The sequence below is a fragment of the Pongo abelii genome, chromosome 19, assembly GCF_028885655.2.
Source record: "Pongo abelii isolate AG06213 chromosome 19, NHGRI_mPonAbe1-v2.0_pri, whole genome shotgun sequence".
In the NCBI taxonomy this organism is placed as follows: domain Eukaryota; kingdom Metazoa; phylum Chordata; class Mammalia; order Primates; family Hominidae; genus Pongo; species Pongo abelii.
This window is the reverse complement of record NC_072004.2, coordinates 70,020,221-70,039,298: the sequence shown is the minus strand read 5'-3', so window position 1 is coordinate 70,039,298 and position 19,078 is coordinate 70,020,221. Positions and strand designations below refer to the sequence as shown.

Below are 19,078 nucleotides of genomic sequence, written 5' to 3'. Positions count from 1 at the left end.
CTTTGCCAGTGAGCAGGACCGGAGGTCCACACTGGCGTTGGGGCTGAATGGACTCCCAGCCTGAGAAGAGTTTTCCTTCCTGATCTTGGGAGCTAATTCAATGCCCTAGAAGGTGGTGGGCCTGGCAGTGGAGGCCACCCCACACCTGCACCCTCCTCCTCCCCCTCCCCCATCACTCAAAACCCCGGACCATTCACTTAGGTTGCTGTACCCAAACCTCCACCTGCAGGCAACTGCCACCCGAGGGCAGGCAGGGGGAAAGGACCTAGCTTCCTGCCCTCATCTCCTGTCCCTCAGAATCCAGGGTCTGAAGAAGAGTGGAGGTCACAGCTCCAGGAAGACCAGAAACACTGGCCCAAGGGATGGTGGAGGGGCACATTCGGCCCAGGCCACAGTTCGGGCTGTGGAGCATTCCCGGATCAGACAGTTGTTTGCATAAAAGCCAAAAGCCACTGCACCTGGGGTGGGGAGGCCCTCTGGGGAGGTGCTCCCTGGCTTAGGGGAGAGGGGGGAAGGAAGGTGTCATGGAAAGTCCCTGAAGGACACGGGGTGTTGAATTTGCTGTGGTTTTGTTTTTAACTCTGTCTTGACCTGTGAAGTAGGCAGCTGCCTCCCTTCTCCGCAAATAACAGACCTTCCCCCAGAATAACACACATACCCAAGGAAAGGGCTGCAGTGGAAAGGCCTGCGGGTGATGGCAGCTGCCCCCCTTCCCCAGGAGTGAGGGGGCAGGAAGCCCCAGAACAGCCTTTCCCATCACCTCGCCTCTCCACCCCAGTCCCCTGGCCCCCTGGCCCAGAAGAGCTGCCTAGGCAAATAAACCACAGCACTGGGGGTGGTGGTGGATGGGAACTAGGGGGGCGATGCCACCTCCTCCCCCAGGCTTGTCCTTCCACCGCCCAATCCCCATCCCACCCCCACTGGAATTGCATTCTCAGTGTCTCACTGAGAATGTCTCACTCACAGACCTCAGCTGCCCCGCTAGACTCCTGGGGAGCTGTGTGTCTCTTTGCGTGTGCGTGTCTGTCTCCATGTGTGCCTGTCTCTCTCCCTGCATGTGTGTAGGTGTTTGTGTGTGTCTGTGTATCTGTGTGTGTGCGCGCGTGCACGTGTCTCGTGTGTGTGTGTTTGTGTGTGTTGGGGGAAAGCAGGCTGAGTCAGTGAATCCAGCAAAGCTCTGAAGTCCCAAGCAAAAGACAGTCGCAGACTCCCGCAAGTATTTGGAGCCCTGGTTCCAGTCCCAGCCCTCTCCCTCTCGGGATGAGCCCAGACACTTGACTTCCCCTTCTGGGCGTTGATTTTCCCCAGAGTCAGGGATCTCTGAAAGGCCTTCCAGCTGGAACTCCTAAGACTGGCCTCAACTTCTGCACCAGCCGGGCTCCAGGTCTTCCCTCTTTATCCTCTCCTCACTGGGCGCTGGAGCTAGAGTAACAGTGGCCCGGCCCGTGACTCTCTCAAGATGTCATTTTCCTAACTGTTCTATCAAATTCCAATCCTGGGCCCCAGGGGTAGGGGACAGGGTCCCCTCACCTGTGGAATTGTAGGAGGCTCGGAATAATGCGCGCTGAGGCTGGGTCTGAACCCCCTGCCCCCGCCCTTTCTCAGGTTCTCCTCTTAAATCTGTGTGGACCCAGACCCCAGATTCCCGGCTAGGGTGCCTGGGAGAGGAAAGCGAGGCCGGCGGAGAGGGGGCAGGGGTGCGGCGCGCGGTGGGAGTGAGGGGGGTGTGAGAGGAGGGGCAGCTGCACTTCTGAGAAACAGCTCGGCGTCTCAGCAGCCCGCAGCCTAACCCCCCGCCTGCGGCTTCACAGCTCCCTCCTCCCGCCGCCCACGCCGCTCGGGGCCTCTCCGGGGGTCTGCAGCCCCGGCGGAGGCGGTGTCTGCTGGGGAGGAGCGGCAGCTCGGAGGACAGCAAAGTGGAACCCATGGGGGGGGTGGGAGTGGACATGGAGGAAAGCGTGTGTCGCGTGACACCCCGGGAGTAAAAGGCCTCCCCTCATCGGGGTCCCGAGCGCCGGATCTCGGCGTGCCCGCGTGTCCTCCCGCCGCCCCCACGCTGTCCTATCACAGCCCGAGCAGGATCCAGAAGTGAAACTGCCCGGGTCACAGCCCAGCGCCGCTGCTGCACCCCGCCCCGCCCTTCCGGGCACTGCCGCGGCGCAGGATCTCCCGGCGCTCGGGCGCCTGCGGGGAGGAAACGGGGGAGGGGCAGGGGAAGTGCCCCGCGGGCATCTGCCGCGCGCCGCCGCTCTCCTCCGGGGTGCCCGCGCGTAACCGGGGTGGGAACCTCGAGAGACAGGAGCCCGGGAGACCTGGCCGCGGCGACCGCACTTCCCGCGACGGCCGCTGGGTGTCACTGCAGCCGCGCGGCTGAATCGGCTCGACGCCTGCGGGAGTTGGGGACGCTGGGACGCCGGGACTAGGCCGCCGCGCTGCACGCCAGTCTCGCCTGACAGCGCCTGGAGGCTCCGCGAAGCTGGGATGCGGCGCCCACACCTTCCTCCACCCGCCTGGCCAAGGGAGCACCTCCCGCCTCGCCCACCGACTCGCAGCGAGGCCCGGACTAAGCAACGCCCCGCGGCGACCGGCTCGTTGCTGCGGCGCCACGCAAGCCACGAAACCGATGGCGCGTCCCCTCGCGAGGCCGAGTTCAAAGAGCCGCGACCCCGACGCGCGCCCCCTGGCGAAGCCGGCGGCCTTCCCTCCGCAGAGGCGCGAGGGGCCGCCACGACCGCCGGTGGCTCGGTGGAGCCTGGCGCCCGTCGGCCCCGGCGCGCGCATGCGACCTGCGTGGTGGCGGAAGGGCGGGCGGAGGGGCAGATAGCCTCAGGCACCGGCCCAGAACGGCTGGGAGACGGGTCCCCCGTGTATCCTCCCGTACCCCAACCTGGCCTGACAAGTCTGGGATCCAGCCTTACCCAGCCACCCCCTGGCCCCAACACTAAGTTCCTCCAGTAGATGTGTGGGGCAGGGTGCCTCAGCCTGGGAGGAAGGAACCCTTCCTTGGGAGGCCAAAGCGGGAGGATCACTTGAGGTCAGGAGTTTGAGATCAGTCTGGCGAACATGGCAAAACCCCGTCTACTAAAAATACAAAAATTAGCTGGGCGTGGTGGCGCACGCCTGTAATCCCAAGCTACTCGGGAGGCTGAGGCAGAAAAATCGCTTGAACCCAGGGGGTGGAGGTTGCAGTGAGCTGAGATCAGCCACTGCACTCCAGCCTGGGCAACAGAGTGAGACTGTCAAAAAAAAAAGAGAGAGAGAGAGAGATCCCTGGAATCTTTCGGGAAATTGGGGTAGTGCCAGTAGGAATGCCCTGGAGGACAGGACTCGGGGCATGGGAGTTGGGCAGGTGAATGCGGATGACCTTGCCTGTTGGGTCACAGCTGTGTGAGGGTGCGGGTGGCCCGTTCCATCCCTGCTTACAGCTTCCCCTCCAACTCCAAGGTCACAGGGCCCGGTTCCACTACCCAGACCCTAAGGAGATCCACGTAGTTGTCCTGAGGGGGTGGTTTCTGCCTTCCAATCTCCCTCAGTCTGCGCCAGACCACCCTAAGATAAACCTAATCCAAGTAAGAACAAAGTGCTTACAACAAAAATGCAGCTCCAGGCCGGGCGCGGTGGCTCACACCTGTAATCCCAGCACTTTGGAAGGCTGAGGCGGGCGGATCACATGAAGTCGGGAGTTCCAGACGAGCTTCACCAACGTGGATAAACCCCATCTCTACTAAAAATACAAAATTGCTGGGTATGTCTGTAATCCCAGCTACTGGGGAGGCTGAGGCAGGAGAATTGCTTGAACCCAGGAGGCGGAGGTTGCGGTAAACCGAGATCACACCATTGCACTCCAGCCTGGGCCACAGAGCACAACTCTCAAAAAAAACACAAAAACAAAAAAAGCGAAACAAAAAAAACGCAGCTCCAGCTAAACAGCCCCCCCGGGTGCCCATCAAAGAAAAACTTGCCCCTTCCTTGGGGTAGATGCAGCCCTGTGAGAGGGTGTCAGATGACATCATAACTCAACCCACATGGGATTGAATTTCAGGCCTCATCCCCATTTCCCCACACCGCCCTTTCCTGTATGGAGAACCTCGAGAACACTTGTGGAGCAGCCTCAGCCCCTCCTCCCCACACCCCAGGATCGCCCACACCCCAGGATCGCCCACATCCCCAGGCTCTGGAGTCCAGTCTGCAATATCCAACTCCCCCAGGATCCAACTCCTTCTTTTCTCTCCTCCCCCAACTCAACTGAGAGCTCAGAGTCCTTTGTCCTAATTGCCACTGCATACTCCCCCTCAAGTCCCAAAGCTGAGGTTCTGCCAACAGCACAGGACAGGAAAGCAGTCTCTGCAGAACCCCCACCACTGTGCACCAAGCCCTGACCTCTCTGGGCCCTCTTTCTGTCTGTTGGACCAGATCAGTACTTCACTGGTTCAAGCCTTTTTCCTGAATGTACCATAAGGCTCAAGTTCCAGATAGAAAGGCAATGCATCCCCCATCACCACCCCAACCTGCCCCTCAAGCCCCTGCCAGAACCCCTGGGCTCTGGGAAGGAGTTAGAAAACTGCCTATGTGTATAGTTTGGAAGAAAGAATCCTTCCAAGTGGCTTTGGGCTCCCCTTTCTGCGTCGTGTCCTTCCTCTCTTCCTCCCTCGTCAGGGTGTCTGGCACTGGCGCCCAAGGAAGGAGCCAGGCAGCGTCCCTGACCTGATGTTGAACTCTCGGGCCTGTCCACCACCCGTGAACTTGGGTGTTGCAGAAGTGGCCAGGGCTTTGTCTGGATGCCCCGCCCAGAGAGGTGGGCTCCCCTAGAATCATGCCCACCCCCATCCCAGAGTCCAGAGCGTTGGCAGCAGTCCTCCCTCCCCTCCACACTTGAGCAGGCAGGGAGGCCAACGCTCTAGCCACACCCTCCACAGAACCCCTATCCTAAAGGCCCATGGTGCTGCCAAGGATGGCAATGTGCCCTGGCACGCGGCTCCCACCAGCCACACTGGTCCCGGGAAGCTGGAACGTGTGATGCATGGCAGGCAGCACTTCGCGTCAGCTCCCCAGATGTGGGCCCTGACCCTCTCTCAGTACTGGGTCCTCCTCTGCATGGAAAGATGATGAGGAATTTCCCCTTTGCCCTCAAGTTTTTTTCTGAAATGTTTTTAATAAGCACATATAATTTTAGAATGAAACCCAATAGATCAATTTTGAAAAGACAGTATCTGAGGTCCCAGCCCCCACCCTGTCCCCCAGAGAAGCCCCTGCTTCCCCTACCACCAGCCCAGATTTTCTCAGAACCACAAGCCTCCCCGATCTAGCACTGCAGCTGTCCTTGGCAGTCCTTTGCAGTCCTTTCTGACCACTGTAGGTCATGCTGCAGTCTCTGAGAGCAGCATCCTTCCTACATCCTCAGAGCTGGGGGATCTTACCCAGGGGTCCCACTGTGAGCTGGCCCTGCGAGGGTCCCTGTCCCCCCAAACTCTTAGCAGCTACATCTCCAAAAAGCCAGAAATCTCAGACACTCACCAAGAATGGGCTGCTGCTGGTCTCAGGTAGCCAGATCAGGGCCAAATGCTGCCCCCTCTAAGGGCTCCCAGCAGCCTAGGTCCCTCACTGTGGCCAGCACTGAGAAGGGAGGGGGCAGAGAACAAAGGCTAGAGCAGGGCAGGGCTGCATTTCACCACCTGCCACTGGGCTGAGTCTGGCCTCTGTCCTGAACTCCCTCTGCGACCCCTGTCGCAGGTGAGTCCCTGTCTTTCCCTGAGCGTCAGTTTCCCATTTGTAAAGTGGGAAGGACATCTGTCTCACAGTCTCCAATTAGCTGATTGACAAAGAGGCTTTGTCCCTGCCCAGTGCCTCACGCTGTGAAGGGACACTGGGCCCTTTTTTCGTGCAGTCTGAACCCTGGACATGCTGAAGAGGTGACTCATCTTGACCCGTTTACTCTCACTCCAGCCTGGAACCCTGGCACCCACACCTCGGAGGTGGCCCTGGGCACCCATGGCCAGCCACACAGCTGACACTGCCCTGTTCGGTGCTCAAGCCGCAGCCTGTGGTGGGGATGGCTCTGGGAACCATGGCAGGTGGCAGGCAGCAGGTTGCACTGGGTCCTGCCTCCAGTCCTGCTAAAAAGAAGCAAAATCTGCCACCCTTCCTGCCCTTGGGCTGCAGTAAGTTCTTCTAGCGGATTCCCAGGAGGTCCCAGGCTGGGGTGTGCATGAGACCTCTCTGCGTACCTCTGTCTGCTGGACCTGGTCCCAGCTTCCCAGCCTGGAGTTAGCCAAGGATGGGGGTGCCTTGGTCAGGAGTGGCTGCCAGGTCTGGTCTGCCAGACCCAGCCCAGGGGCTCACTGCAGAGGCTGCATGGTCTCAAGGTCACCTCAGGACAACCCTCCAGGCCAGAGACCAAGGCTGCAGGGAAGGGAGGGGCTCTCTAAGGGAGGACCCCAGTAGGCCACTGTTGCTGTCACTGTGGCTGAGGAATACCACCTGGACGTCAGCCAGACAGGGGAAGCAGAACATGCCCAGACCTGGTCCTCAGACCTGGGTTGGAATCTTGGCTCTCCCACTGTGATCTGGGGCCAGGCTGCCCACTGGGCCGTCAGTTTCCTCACCTACAAAACAGCGTCTCACCACCTCCTGCCCAGTCAGTCCCAAAGATTTGAGGAGGGGCTCTCCATTAAAATATATCAATATATAATAGAATATCCAAGCATATACAAAGGTGGAGAGGATAATTTAACAAATCCCCACATACCCAGTACCTGTCACCAAGCTTCAACCAATATCGACAACCAATGTCAACTCATGGCCACACCATGACTATGCCCACACCCTCTCCTTTAACCTCTGGATTTTATTTTTTTCTTTTTATTTTTTGAGACAAGGTCATGTTCTGTGGCCCAGGCTGGAGTGCAGTGATGCAATCATGGCTCGCACCAGCCTCGACTTCCTGGGCTCAAATGAGCCTCTCACCCCAGCCTCCCAGGTAGCTGGGACCACAGATGCATGTCACCACACCTGGCTAATTTTTTATTTTTTATTTTTGTAGAGAGAGGTCCTCACTATGTTGCCCAGGCTGGTCTCAAACTCCTCCCACCTCAGCTCCCAAAGTACTGGGATTACAGGCATGACCCACTGTGCCCGGCCACCTCTGGGTTATTTTAAAAACAAAGCTTCAGCATTACTCAATATACCCAGGTAATAAACCTGCACATGTACTCCCTGAATCTAAAATAAAAGTTGAAAAAAAAAAAAGAAAAGGAACAAAAACAAAGCTGAGACATCATGTGATTTCACCTTTAAGTACTTCATAATGAATTTCTTAAAGATAAAGACTTAGAAAAAACCATAACCGAAATACCATGATTATGCCTTAGAAAGTTAGCCATAATCCCTTAATATCATTGAATATCTGATCAGAATTCAAATTTCCCCCAATTGCTCATAAATGCTTTTTACAGTTAGTTTGGATTTGAATCAAAGGTCAACTCATCATTTGGTAGATATATATCTAAATTTCTTGAACTCTAGAGATTGCCCATCTTTTCTTGTAATTTTGTTGCTGTTGAAGAAGAAACTGGGTTATCTGTTCTGTAGAATTTCCCAATCTGGATTTTTGTCATTGTTTCCCTTGTATTTCCCGTAAACTAGTTGTTGAATCCAAGGAATCAGATTCAGGTTTGGTGTTGTGACAAAAACAATGACTAGTTGGGGTTCACATGTCTGCAGGAGGGTCTGTCTCCTGAGTTAAGCAGCAAGTTCAGGTGCAGTCAGTCTGATACATTTATTAAAGAGCTCCCATCAGGTAAGAGCTCAAACTAAAAAACTCTTAAGACAAGGTCAGGCGCAGTGGCTTGGGTCTGTAATCCCAGCACTTTAGGAGGCCAAGGTGAGTGGATCACTTGAGGTCAGGAGTTCAAGGCCAGCCTGGCCAACATGGTGAAACCCCGTCTCTACCACAAATACAAAAAATTAGCCAGGCGTGGTGGCAAGCACCTGTAATCCCAGTTACTTAGGAGGATGAGGCAAGAGAATCACTTGAACCCAGGAGGTGGAGGTTTTAGTGAGCTGAGATCGGGCCACTGCATTCCAGCTTGTGCAACAGAGTGAGACTCCATCTCAAAAAACAAAACAAAAAAACCTCTGAGACAAAAACATAGACTGGCATGAGCAGTGGGCAGAGGCCAGACATCTGTCTTTTTTTTTTTTGAGACTGAGTCTTGCTCTTGTTGCCCAGGCTGGAGTGCAATGGCATGATCTCGGCTCACTGCAACCTCTGCCTCCCGGGTTCAAGCGATTCTCCTGCCTCAGCCTCCCTAGTAGCTGGGATTACAGGTGCCCACCACCATGCCTGGCTAATTTTTGTATTTTTAGTAGAGATGGGGTTTTGCCATGTTGGCCAGGCTGGTCTCAAACTCCTGACCTCGTGATCTGCCCACCTCGGCCTCCCAAAGTGCTGGCTGGGATTACAGGTGTGAGCCACAGCGCCCTGCCGGGAGTGGTGAATTTATATTTGGGAAAGATCACTCTGGGTGCTGAAGGATGTGTTGGAGATGGAAGCCAGATGCAGAGGGCTGAATGCTAGCAGGCTCCATTTATATGGATTTCTGGAAGGGGCAGAACTAGGACAGAAAGGAGGTTTCAGGTTGGGTAGGAGGGAGCATGGCTGATAGTAGGGGGCACAGGGACTTGTCGGGGGCGATGGGGCCGTTCTGTGTCTTGGTGGTGGGGCTGGATGCATAACTGTGTGCATGCTGGGGCCGACTGTCCCACCAGCTAGTCCAGGACTAGCAGAGGACAAGCATGCTGTTGGACTCATCTCCAACTCCCAGGCCCTGTTAGTTACCTCTCTAGACTTACACTGTCAGAAAATCTCTCTGGGATGATGGTCTCTTGTCCATTCACTTACTTAATTAGCAATGACTGGGCGCCCACTATGTGTCAAGCTGCATGGTGGGCACTGGCAACTCTCAGATAACCACGACCACTCCTTCCCTTGAGGAACATCCAGGCAGGCTGGGACATGGCCTCGATCCATTTGACACTTTCACCAAGGCCTCCACAGGTGCCCACCTCTCCGGGTCTCTCCCCCTTTTTTTTCCAGACAGGGTCTCACTCTGTCACCCAGGCTGAGTGCAGTGGCGCAATCTCAGTTCACTGCAGCCTTGACATCCCAGGCTCAAGGGACAAGGGATCCTCCCACCTCAGCCTTCCGAGTAGCTGGGACTACAGGTGCACACCACCATGCCCGGCTCATTTTTTTATTTTTTGTAGGGACAGGGTCTTGCCATGTTGCCCAGGCTGGTCTCAAACTCCTGGACTCAAGCGATTTTCCCACCTTGGCCTCCCAAAGTGCTGAGATTACAGGCGTGAGCCACCACGTCCAGCTCTGGTTCCCTTCTTGATTCAGCCAGCCAGGCCTTGCCAGACAGAACTCATAGGTATATCAAAAAATAATCTTTATTGTCACTAATATAAAACAGAGCAGATCAACTGGTCTCTCAGTCTGTACAAAGTGTGGGGTGTGAAACCGCCTGGGCTGCCCCCACTTCTCCCATAATGCCCTGCCCTAGAGCAGCACCTCCGGAGCTAGGAGAAGGAGAGGGGGCCACCCTAGGCCTTCCCTTGAGGAGAGGGGTCAGGAGTGGACTGGAGTGGGGGCTGTTTTCTATATGAGGGAGGCAAAGAAGCAGAGGAGAAAACTGGAGTGGCGGAACCCTCCCGCTCCTCATCCCGTCCCCCGCTGCCGCGCCCCAGAGGCCACTGGATGGGTGGAGGGGCGGCGGGCAGCCTGAAGGCGGGCTGAGGCATGAGCCAGTCCATGGCCTGGTCAGAGGGCCACCCGCGTGCAGCAATGGCGCAGCAAGCACGGCAGGATGCCACGGTTCAGCTGGTGGAACTCCACGAGCTGCAGCAGGTCAGTGAAGCGGGTCTGGCCATCATCCATGCTGAAGTACAGGCGGCCCTCCTCCTCGCTCTGGGGTACAGGAGAAGGGGTGGAAGTTCAGGGAGGGGCCCGAGGCTTGGGAAGCTCCCTCCTGGGCCAGGGCCCCACCCATCTCCTTTTATTCTTTTCTTTTTTCTTTTTCTTTTCTTTTTTTTGAGACAGTTTTCTCACTGTGTCATCCAGGCTGGAGTGTGGTGGTGCCACCATGGCTCACTGCAGCCTTGACCCTCTGGGCTCAAGCAATGCTCCCACCTCAGCCTCCTAAGTAGCTGGGACTACAGGTGTGCACCACCATGCCGGGCTCATTTTTAAATTATTTGTGGAGATGGGGGTCTCCCTGTGTTGCCCAGGCTGGTCTCGAACTCCTGGGCTCAAACCATTCTCCCACTTTGGCCGTCCATCCCAAGTGCTGGGATTACAGGTGTGAGCCACCGTACTCAGCCTCCCACTTCTTGTGCAGGGAAAAGGGAGATGCACTGGGGGCCAGGGAGCCTCTGGAGGGGCCTGGTGAGGAGGACAGGTTGCTGGGAGTCCTGTGTCTCATTGCAGGACTCCGGGGATGCAGGGAAGCTCACCGGCAGGATGAGATAATGCTTCACTTTCTGCAGGTGGCACAAAGAGAGGACAAAGCCCTGGGGGTTCCGCTGACTCTCCCGGACCAGGAACAGGCTGCCAGAAGACAGGAGGTGGGGCAGCATTACCCAAGGACCCATGGCTGCCACCTGGACCCCGGTCTCTCTTATCCCTGGGTCTGTTGCCCGGCCCTGCCCCTTACCCGTCTACCAAGCCCTGCTGTCCAATAAGCCGCTGGCTCTCCTCACGGGAAATGCGCCCGTGGAACCAGAGTTGGGTGCGGTGGATGGCTGCGGTGGGGAAGGACATGGGCGGTCACTTTGGGGAGGGGACCCCTATACCATCTACTCCCCGCTGGGAATGCAAAGAGAAGTCGAGGCAGCCCCCGCCCCAGGACTCGGGGCCGTCACCCACCTGCACTGAGGCTGGTGCCGGAGGCCGGCGTGGGCAGGCTGAGGCGGTGGTTTGTCTTCTTCTGCGGAGCAGTGGGAGATACGGGAGAGTCGGGGCGTGCTTGGGGGCATTACCCAGTACCTCAGGAAGGTAGAGCACTTCTTCCCAGCCGGGGGCCTCCCCCCACCCCCTCTTCCTCCCTCCTATTTCAGGGATCCCACCCAGAGAGTGGGTCCCCAGCACAAACACACCCACAGGCAGCAGGCCTCACCCTCCAGGCCTGGGCCTCCTCCAGGGCCACACTCAGAGCCTCCCGGGGGTTCTCGATGACACGCCCAGCATGGCCAGAGAAGTCCATGGCCACCAGGGTATTATCTGAGACACTTCTCTGGAGATGGAAGGAGAGGGGAGAGGTCAGAACAGGGCCCAGGTACCCGTAAGACAGGGCCTGCGTGCCCACCCTCCCATCCCCTTGTGCACACTCACCAAGGGTGGGGAGCCCAAACAAGATGGATGCAGATGGCGAGACTGTGCCTGCTGGTAATTCTTGTACAGCTGCACCCCGTACTGGGGGTGGGGAGAGAAAGAGAGTTTGAGGTCGAGAGGTCCTGGGGGCATGGCTGTGACCCCCCCCTCAGACCAGGACTTGCCCAGACCAGGGCTGTGTTTCTGCCTTTGATGGGCGCTTCCTATAACTTCAGGCTTGGACTGGGGGTTATCAGAGAGCAAGGCTGTGATGCCCTCCTCATCCCTGCGACTTCCTGAGGGCAGAGCTTGGGATCCCTCTGGCCAGGCCAGCCCCCCATGCCACTCCCAGGGTCTCACCTTGAAGAGGCGGAAGGCAGCCAGCCAGCAGGTGCGGCTCTGCTCGTCTTCACTGCAGAAGATCCGAAGCCCCTTATGGCCATTTCGAAGCTTGTTGGGCTGCAGAGAGAGGAAATTGACTGGTCCCGTATCTGCCTTTAGGACTACACATCTGTCCCTGCTCCACAGAGTAGAGCAGAATCCAGGGAGTTTCCAGCAGGCTAGGGTGCAGGGAGAGGAGTCTAGGCATCTGAATTGGGGCTCAGAAGCCCCGGACAGGATCCAGGGGCCTGAGCAGTTCCTGCTTCCCCAGGCCAGGGGCCAGGCCTGGCCAGGTCTTCACCTTGACACAGAAACCGAAGTCGGTGGGCATCCCGTAGAGCTTGCGGCCCTGCGTCACCATGTACACGTTGGACTCGTTCACATCTGCCACGTACTGCAGGTGCCTCGGATCCTAAGCAGCACGAGTGAGCAGGACTTGGTACACGTGGACCGCGCCCACTATTACCTCCCCCCACAAGCCAGGTGGGGAGATTTCAGGACCAGCGAGGGGCAGGGGAGTGCCCAGGGTCACACAGCAAATAGAAGTAGAGCCAGGACTTAAACTAAGGTCATCTTTTCTCCTGCTACCTCCCTGGGCAGGTGAGCTAGGCAAGGATGTAGGGAGAGATGGTAAACTGGAGGTGGCTGGCCTGGGGGGCCCAGGGGGAGAAGGGCTCAGGGGTTCCAGCAGAGAAGGGGCAACTTCTAAAAGGACCAGGGACTGGAGGGGCTGGGGCTGGCACCCTCAAGACCTCACCTTAGAGGTGCCCTTGGTGGAGTAATAGAGGCCAGATCGGCGCAAGAAGCAGAAAAAGCGTTTCCAAAGCTTCCGTCCTGAACCCCGCAGTTGCAGAAAGCCCTGGATCTCAGGAAAGCTGCCAGCATTCAGGAAGTTCTGAGCCAGAGGAGAGCAGAGGAGAGTGAGAGGTCTGACCTCCTCCCTTCCCCTCTACCACCAGGATGTTTTTCTTTATCTTTTTCTTTTTGAGACAGGGTCTCATGCTAGTGCGGTGGCACGATCACAGCTCACTGCAACCTCGACCTCCCGAGCTCAAGTGATCCTCCCACCTCAGCCTCCCAAGCACCTGGGACCACAGGCTCATGCCACCATTCCTGGCCATTTTTTTTTTTTTCTGGAGAGACGAGGTCTCATGTTGCCCAGGCTGGTCTCAAACTTCTAGGCTTAAGTAATCCTCCCACCTCAGCCTCCCAAAGTGTTGGGATTACAGGCATGAGCCACCGTGCCCAGCCCACCCTCAGGTTTTTACAAGGAAATACCCCACATGCATTTCTCGCCCCCATTTAACAGAAGAAACTGATGCTCAGGCAGGGAAAGTGATTGTCCCCAGTCACACAGGACTGTGATTTGGCTCTTTCTACCACATAGAGAGGAGGCACAGGACTTAAGGGCAGAGAAGCACTGGCCAGTGCTGGGGAGTTGCGAATATGCAGTGAAATGGGGGGTCCCCCCACCTGGATGAGGTCTTCATGGGATATACCAGTGTGTGCATCGAGACAGCTGGAGACCATTTTTTCTGGGAACAGGGAGTGCTGTGGGTAGACAAGTGTCAGGGTTCAGGGCTCCAGCATCCAGGTTGAGGATCAGGGCATCCCAGCGCCCAGACAGCCCTCATGCACTCACTGGGGAGCTCTTGAACAGTTCGTACTTGGCGAAGTTTTTCCGGAAGACGAAGCGGCTATCTCCGCCCACGGGCCAGGCAGCCTGCACTTCCACCACGGACTCGTGGTCCTCCAAACCCCGCTCTGGGGTCAAGGGCAAAAAGCAGGGGTTATTGGAGACCAACCAGATCCCCTGGATGAGCCACATGCCGAGTCCAAGATGCAAGGCATCATCTCCCGGCCCGGGTGGTTCCATGCACCTGACTTACCCAGTGCTAGGTGGGGGTGGCACTCCACCAGCCCCCAGGTCTCGTCGCTCAAGGCGTGAGCTCGCTGCACCAGCATTTCACACACGTGGCGAGCTGTGGCACCTGCCGCCACCTCCACAGACCTGCAGGCCCCATCTTCACTGTACACCTTTACTACCTGTGCCCCAGGAATTGCACACGACTTGAGGGGAGGCAAAGGGTGATTCCATCCCTTTCCGCACCTGCTAGACCCTCAGGGACTCCTAACCAAGATCCCCCGCCTCCATGGAAGCGGCTGTGTATCTCCCACAGAACCAGAACCCCTGCATCCCTCCCTTCCCTTCTGAGGGACAACTCACATGGGGGCGGCTGGCATCGCGGGGGAGCAGCCCCCTTGCACTGGAGGGGCCCCCGAGAATGGGGCTCTGTGAGGGAGGACTGCAGAGCTCAGGGAAGGGGTTGGGGATAGAGGGGAGGGAGGTGGCACGCCGCTCCTCCTCTCGAAGTTTCCTGTGGCAAGAAGTAAAAGGGAGAGAGGTGTGGGGAAGGGAGCAGCTGCCTGCAAGCCTCTGTGTATTATCCAGCACTGACCTCCCCCAAGCCCCACGCCCCATCGTACCTGCCGGTGGTTGGGATGAGGAGAGGCTGGGACCTCTTTACCTCCTCAGGCAGAGGGGTATCAGGGGGCCGGGGAGTCCCAGGAGGGGTCCCGGGGGCTGGGCAAAGGTCTTCCGGAGAGCTGCCAAGATGAGGTGGAGACAGATCCAGCTCCATGGCGTCTGAGCGAGAGAGGGCCTTAATGGAACCAGTTGTGTGCCCTTGTCCTGGGGAGAGGGGATGAGAAAATTCAGACCTCCCCACCTCACACGGCTGTTAGGGTGCCCCTCGGAGTTTACCTAGCACCTCACTGCTCTAACTGGAGTTTCCCTGAAACCCTTGGGGAAGGATAGAATAAGCCTCATTTTACAAAAGGGGACACCGAGTCTCTGAGAAGGAAGCATTCTTGCCCTCAGTCACAGGTGAGCCAGGAGTAGAACCTGTGTTTAGACTCCAAGTCCAGTGCTCTTTCTGTTTTTTTCTTTTTTTTTTTTTTTTTTTTTTTTGCAGCGGCATCATCTCCGCTCACTGCAACCTCCACCTCCTGGGTTCAAGCGATTCTCATGTCTTAACCTCCCGAGTAACTGGGATTACAGGTGCATGCCACCACACCCAGCTAATTTTTGTATTTTTAGTAGAGATAGGGTTTCACCATGTTGGCCAGGCTGGTCTCGAACTCCTGATCCGCCCGCCTTGGCCTCCCAAAGTGCTGGGATTACAGGCGTGAGCCACCACGCCCGGCTCCAGTGCTCTTTCTTTAGCACAAAGTTGCTCACAGGAAGAGCTGAGGGTCCACCCACCACAAGCCTGGTGGTCACAACAGATTTCATGACCCACAGACTCTCAGGCTCAGCCCTCAGGGTCAGGGCAAAGGCCCACTCCTTTGCCTCCACGCGTGGGGCACTCACTGCGCTGGGCTGTGCCCCGGGTTTTTCCAGCACTTTGTTGCCAGATCCAGTTGCCAGAGCCTGTTCATACTTGGCGAAGTTTGGCCTGCCCAAGTGATGAGTGATGCAGAGGGGAGAAGGAGGTGGGGAAGGATGGGAGCCAGAAAGGCGGGAGAGCCAGCTCCACTGCAGTGCAACGGGGAGAGCAGGGCCTGGGGTGGGGGTCCTGACCCCAGCAGCCCCCAAAACTTGCGTACTCTCCCCAGGCCATCCTCCTGCCCAACTCTTTCCTGAAGCCCCAGTGCTAGAGCCACCTCCTCTGAGAAGCGTTCCTGGCTTTCCACATTCTCACTGAACGCCTCTCTCTCAGCACTGTGAGGGGGCCGCATCATCCATTACTGTGCACCTGTCCTATCCACCCATTTGTCCGAGGGCACCTGGTACCCCCAGACAAGGCCAATCTCATCCATGTCTTATCACTTATAGGGGCTGCACAGACACTCAAGACAAGTAAAGACAGGACAGTGGGCAAAGACGAGCACTAGAGGTGGAGGTGGGGCTGGCCCCTCCTCCGTAGGAACCCAGCAGACCCCTTTGGCCGGGCTGAGACCCGGGAGAACCTGCAATCCCAGCCCCCAGCCTGTTCTCCAAACACTGGGCCAGTACTATGAGGCCACCTGGGGCACCTGGGATTGACCCCTCAGGAGGGAGCAGGCACCTGACCCTTCAGTGAGGGCATCAGGGGATCTGGGGGACAGGTGAGTCAGGGCAGGCGGGACAACACTGCCTAGGGCTCTCCATTCAACCTTGACTCATCCACACAACTTCCTGGCTTAGGAGAAACAAAAACAGCCCTGCCTCTACCCTCCCCCCAACTCCCCAACCCACTGGTAGCCAGAGCGGAATGGGGGAGGCACGGGGCTGGGAACAGGATGGGGGAGGAGGATGTGGGGCCTGAGGCTCCTCTGACATCACCTCCTCCTCCCCACCCTCGGCCTAGCTCCAGGCCAGGTGGGACCTGCGATCTGCTCTCACCCCCAGTCCCAAACCACCACCTCGCCAGGGAGTCCCTCACCTGGGAAGGAGAGAGGCAATGCCCGGCCTGGATTCAGAGGCCCATTTGGAGAGAAGCCAGCATCCCAGCGGTGCCCCTCCCCACCCAAAGCATCGCTCAGAGCCCCTGCCCTGTGTGGATGAAGTTCCTCCTGACACATTCTCCTGGGTGTCCCGGCCAGAGGGGTACCACAGGAGCAGGAGTGGAAAGGGAAAACACTCAAGACGGACAGGATGAGAGGCCAGGGAGGGGGCTCAGGGTCCTGCCAGGAGGGGCAAGACACACCCACCACCTGCTAGCAAAAGACACCAGCACCTCAATACCAGAACACAATCCCCCACTCCCACCCCAGTCTAACCTCCAAACAGCCCCGGTCTCCAAACAGCCCTAGTGACTTCATTCCAGGCTGCAGGGGGCCACGCCTGTCTCAAACTCAAAGACCAACAGTGGGGTGGGGAGAGGAGCAGAGAATTTGGGAGGGCAGTGCTTGGAAGGGGTTAGAAGTGGATTCGAATCACATTAGAGCCTGGCCTCAGAGATCAGAGAGGGCCAGCCCAAGGCTGGGGTTTGCCTTCAGAGCCCCCCAACCGTGCCCTTCAGCCCCTTCTAAGGCTGGAGGCGGGTGGAATCGTCAAGACCAATGGGGTGAGCAGGGAGGAAGAAGGGGTCCTGGGTGTGGGCCTGGCAGCTTAGAGATCTGGAGTTTTCAAACTGAGGCCCCGGGAAGGCTTCGGTTGGAAACACCGACCCCCAAAATCAGTTTGTCCCCTCAACGAGGTAACTCCCGCAGTGGCTTCCCAGCTGCCTCCTCCCGCAGTGGCTCCAGCCCCACCCGCGTTCCTGTCCTCCCAACCTCCTTGTTTACTTCCTGAATCACGCTCCACCTGGCTGGCCCTAAGGGCGGGTGGCGGGGCCGGGTGTTCAGAGCCAACAGAAAACAACTCTGCTTCCCAGAGCAGGGGGAAGGGCTTGCGGGACTGAGGCCTGGGCCAGGGGCCTGGATGTGGCGGGAGAGCCCCCGTCCGCCCAGTACTCCACGCCCCGCCCCCACGGGAGAGGCTTATAACCTTTTAGGGTGCAGGGCCCAGGTGAGAAGGTGAGAAACCCCTGGATGACTCCTAGTATAAGGGAGGACCCAGAACTCTGAGGCCCCGCCCACTCTCTCACTGAGGAAAAATACCCAATGGGAGAAGGCGGGGCAGCTCTTTTAAAGTTTAATTCGGGAAGAATGCTAGAGTGTCTGTGCGGTTAATCATTACAGGCTGCCCGCCTCCATGAGGTCCCCCCACCACGCATACAGCAGGATATCAGGAGAGGGGAGAGCAGAGTCCAAGACCGGCGGACCAAAAGAGGGCATTCCTGGGGGGCAGTGCGGCTAGTGTGTGGGGGGGGGGCGTTCCACCTTGCCGGCAGGTGCATTCTCTGTCCTCAATCTGCCAGGGAGACCCAGGCCGGGAACCTGGGTCTCTCCCAGCCTCATCAAGCAGAAGAAACCATCTGCTACCCCCCACCCCACTCTCCCCAGGCCCCACCGCACTGCGGAGCCCCTCATACACCCTTCCAGCCTTCCTGCCCATTTCATGCTGAAGCCGGGAGGACCCCGGCTCACTCGGCCTCCACTTTCCCATCGGAGGGCCGGAGGCGGTGCTGCTGAGAAGGGCATACAATCTGGAGAGATGGAGCCTCGACAATTTAGAGGATCCCTCTCCTTCACTGCCCTCCAAAGTGGAGGGGGCCCTCCCCACATCTCCCCGCAGCCCGCGGAGACGTCTGTCTTAGAGACTTGGGGAAACCCAAACTGGGGTAAACTGGGCGAGCCAGGGAGTGAGGGCGGCTCTCCCCGGGTGTGCGGGGAGGGGCTAGTTTCAGCGGGAAAGCCAAGTCGGAGGAGAGAATCAGGTCTTCCTTCTCATTCTTAGCTGCTGGCTGGCTGCAGGGAAGTGTACAGGGAGGGAACGAGGAGGGCTGGAAACCAGGATGGGGACCAAAAGAGGGCGGGTGGGGAGGAGGGGGTGGGGTGGGAGATGGAAAGAAAAGAGAAAAGTGGGAGGCCGAGCAACCCATCAGGAGACGCAGCCCTTTTGGCCTCCAGACCGGCCGTGCCTGCCCCCAAAGGATGAATGCCCGCTTGGGTTCTTACCTGAACTCCGAGCGTCAGGACACCCGGCTGGGACCACGTCTTCAGGGAGGGAGACGCCAGGCCCTTAACTACCTGTCCCCCTCCAGCCCCCGCCCCTGGCCTGACATCACCGAGCGGGGGAGGGGGAGAGCCAGGTGGCTCCAATCCGCCCACCTGGGCCGCCGCCAGTTCAGCCGGAGACGGGCACAGCCTGGGGCCCTGGTGCGGCTGGGGGTTGCCTGGCAGGCTGTCGTCTGAGACCGATCTCGGTCCCCTTACCTGGAGGAGCCCCAGCAGGAGTAGCAGGACACCCGTTCCGAAGTCTGGCTCCGTCTAGGAACCCCCAGATTCCTGGATTTTATTTCAGATCCACTCCCGCTCCTCTACAGGTGGTAGGAGGGTGTCCCGACTTCGGACAGAGAAGTCAGGGGCGTGGGGAGCCCTGTGTGTCCAGATTCCAGGCCCAAGGAAACTAAAATTATCTTGGGCAGATGGGGGCGGGTCCAGGGGAGGTGCCTGGGAGGAGGAAACCTGGGAGGAGGGCGGAGACTCCCTGACACTACGCCAACTGGGATTGTTTTTGCTCTTCCTAGCCTGGCAGCAGGTGCCAAGGGAGGATGCAGGTGCCTGGGGAGAGGCAGGGAAGACAGCCGAACAGACAGCACCAAGAGCTAAGATCAAGAGTCCCGACCACCTGGGAGGGATGGGGGAGGGTCTGGGGGCTGCAAGGTAAGGGGAACCACCCCGTCCACTCTTTCCCAACACCCTCCCCGAACCTGGTCTGTTCGTTGGCCAAGCCTGGGG

General features: G+C 58.1%; 1 protein-coding gene across 4 annotated transcripts; it reads right to left on the bottom strand.

Moving 5' to 3' along the window:
• Positions 1-9,434: 9,434 nt before the first annotated feature.
• GRB7 (growth factor receptor bound protein 7) lies at positions 9,435-18,748 on the bottom strand. 4 transcript variants are annotated; one of them, XM_054546639.2, is made up of 15 exons: positions 18,554-18,748; positions 14,237-14,441; positions 13,977-14,127; positions 13,639-13,795; positions 13,392-13,513; positions 13,223-13,300; positions 12,507-12,644; positions 12,051-12,161; positions 11,729-11,827; positions 11,390-11,470; positions 11,175-11,291; positions 10,925-10,985; positions 10,713-10,800; positions 10,513-10,606; positions 9,435-9,967 (listed from the first exon to the last, which is right to left on the bottom strand). In XM_054546639.2, the coding sequence occupies exons 2-15, from the start codon at positions 14,389-14,391 to the stop codon at positions 9,821-9,823; spliced, it is 1,599 nt and encodes a 532-aa protein (XP_054402614.1). In that variant the 5' UTR covers positions 14,392-14,441; positions 18,554-18,748; the 3' UTR covers positions 9,435-9,820. The 4 variants fall into 4 exon arrangements, with proteins under 4 accessions (XP_054402614.1, XP_002827685.1, XP_054402615.1 ...); XM_002827639.6 differs by lacking the exon at positions 18,554-18,748 and adding an exon at positions 18,296-18,520; XM_054546640.2 differs by lacking the exons at positions 12,051-12,161; positions 18,554-18,748 and adding an exon at positions 18,296-18,521 and having other exon boundaries at positions 9,455-9,967.
• Positions 18,749-19,078: the final 330 nt, after the last annotated feature.

Excerpts from the sequence above, each read along its gene's own strand:
- GRB7 (XM_054546639.2), bottom strand. The coding sequence starts at position 14,391 with ATGGAGCTGGATCTGTCTCCACCTCATCTTGGCAGCTCTCCGGAAGAC. Across the intron at positions 12,162-12,506 it reads CCACCAAGGGCACCTCTAAG|GATCCGAGGCACCTGCAGTA; the intron begins GTGAGGTCTTGA and ends CGTGCTGCTTAG. Across the intron at positions 10,986-11,174 it reads AGGAGGCCCAGGCCTGGAGG|AAGAAGACAAACCACCGCCT; the intron begins GTGAGGCCTGCT and ends ACTGCTCCGCAG.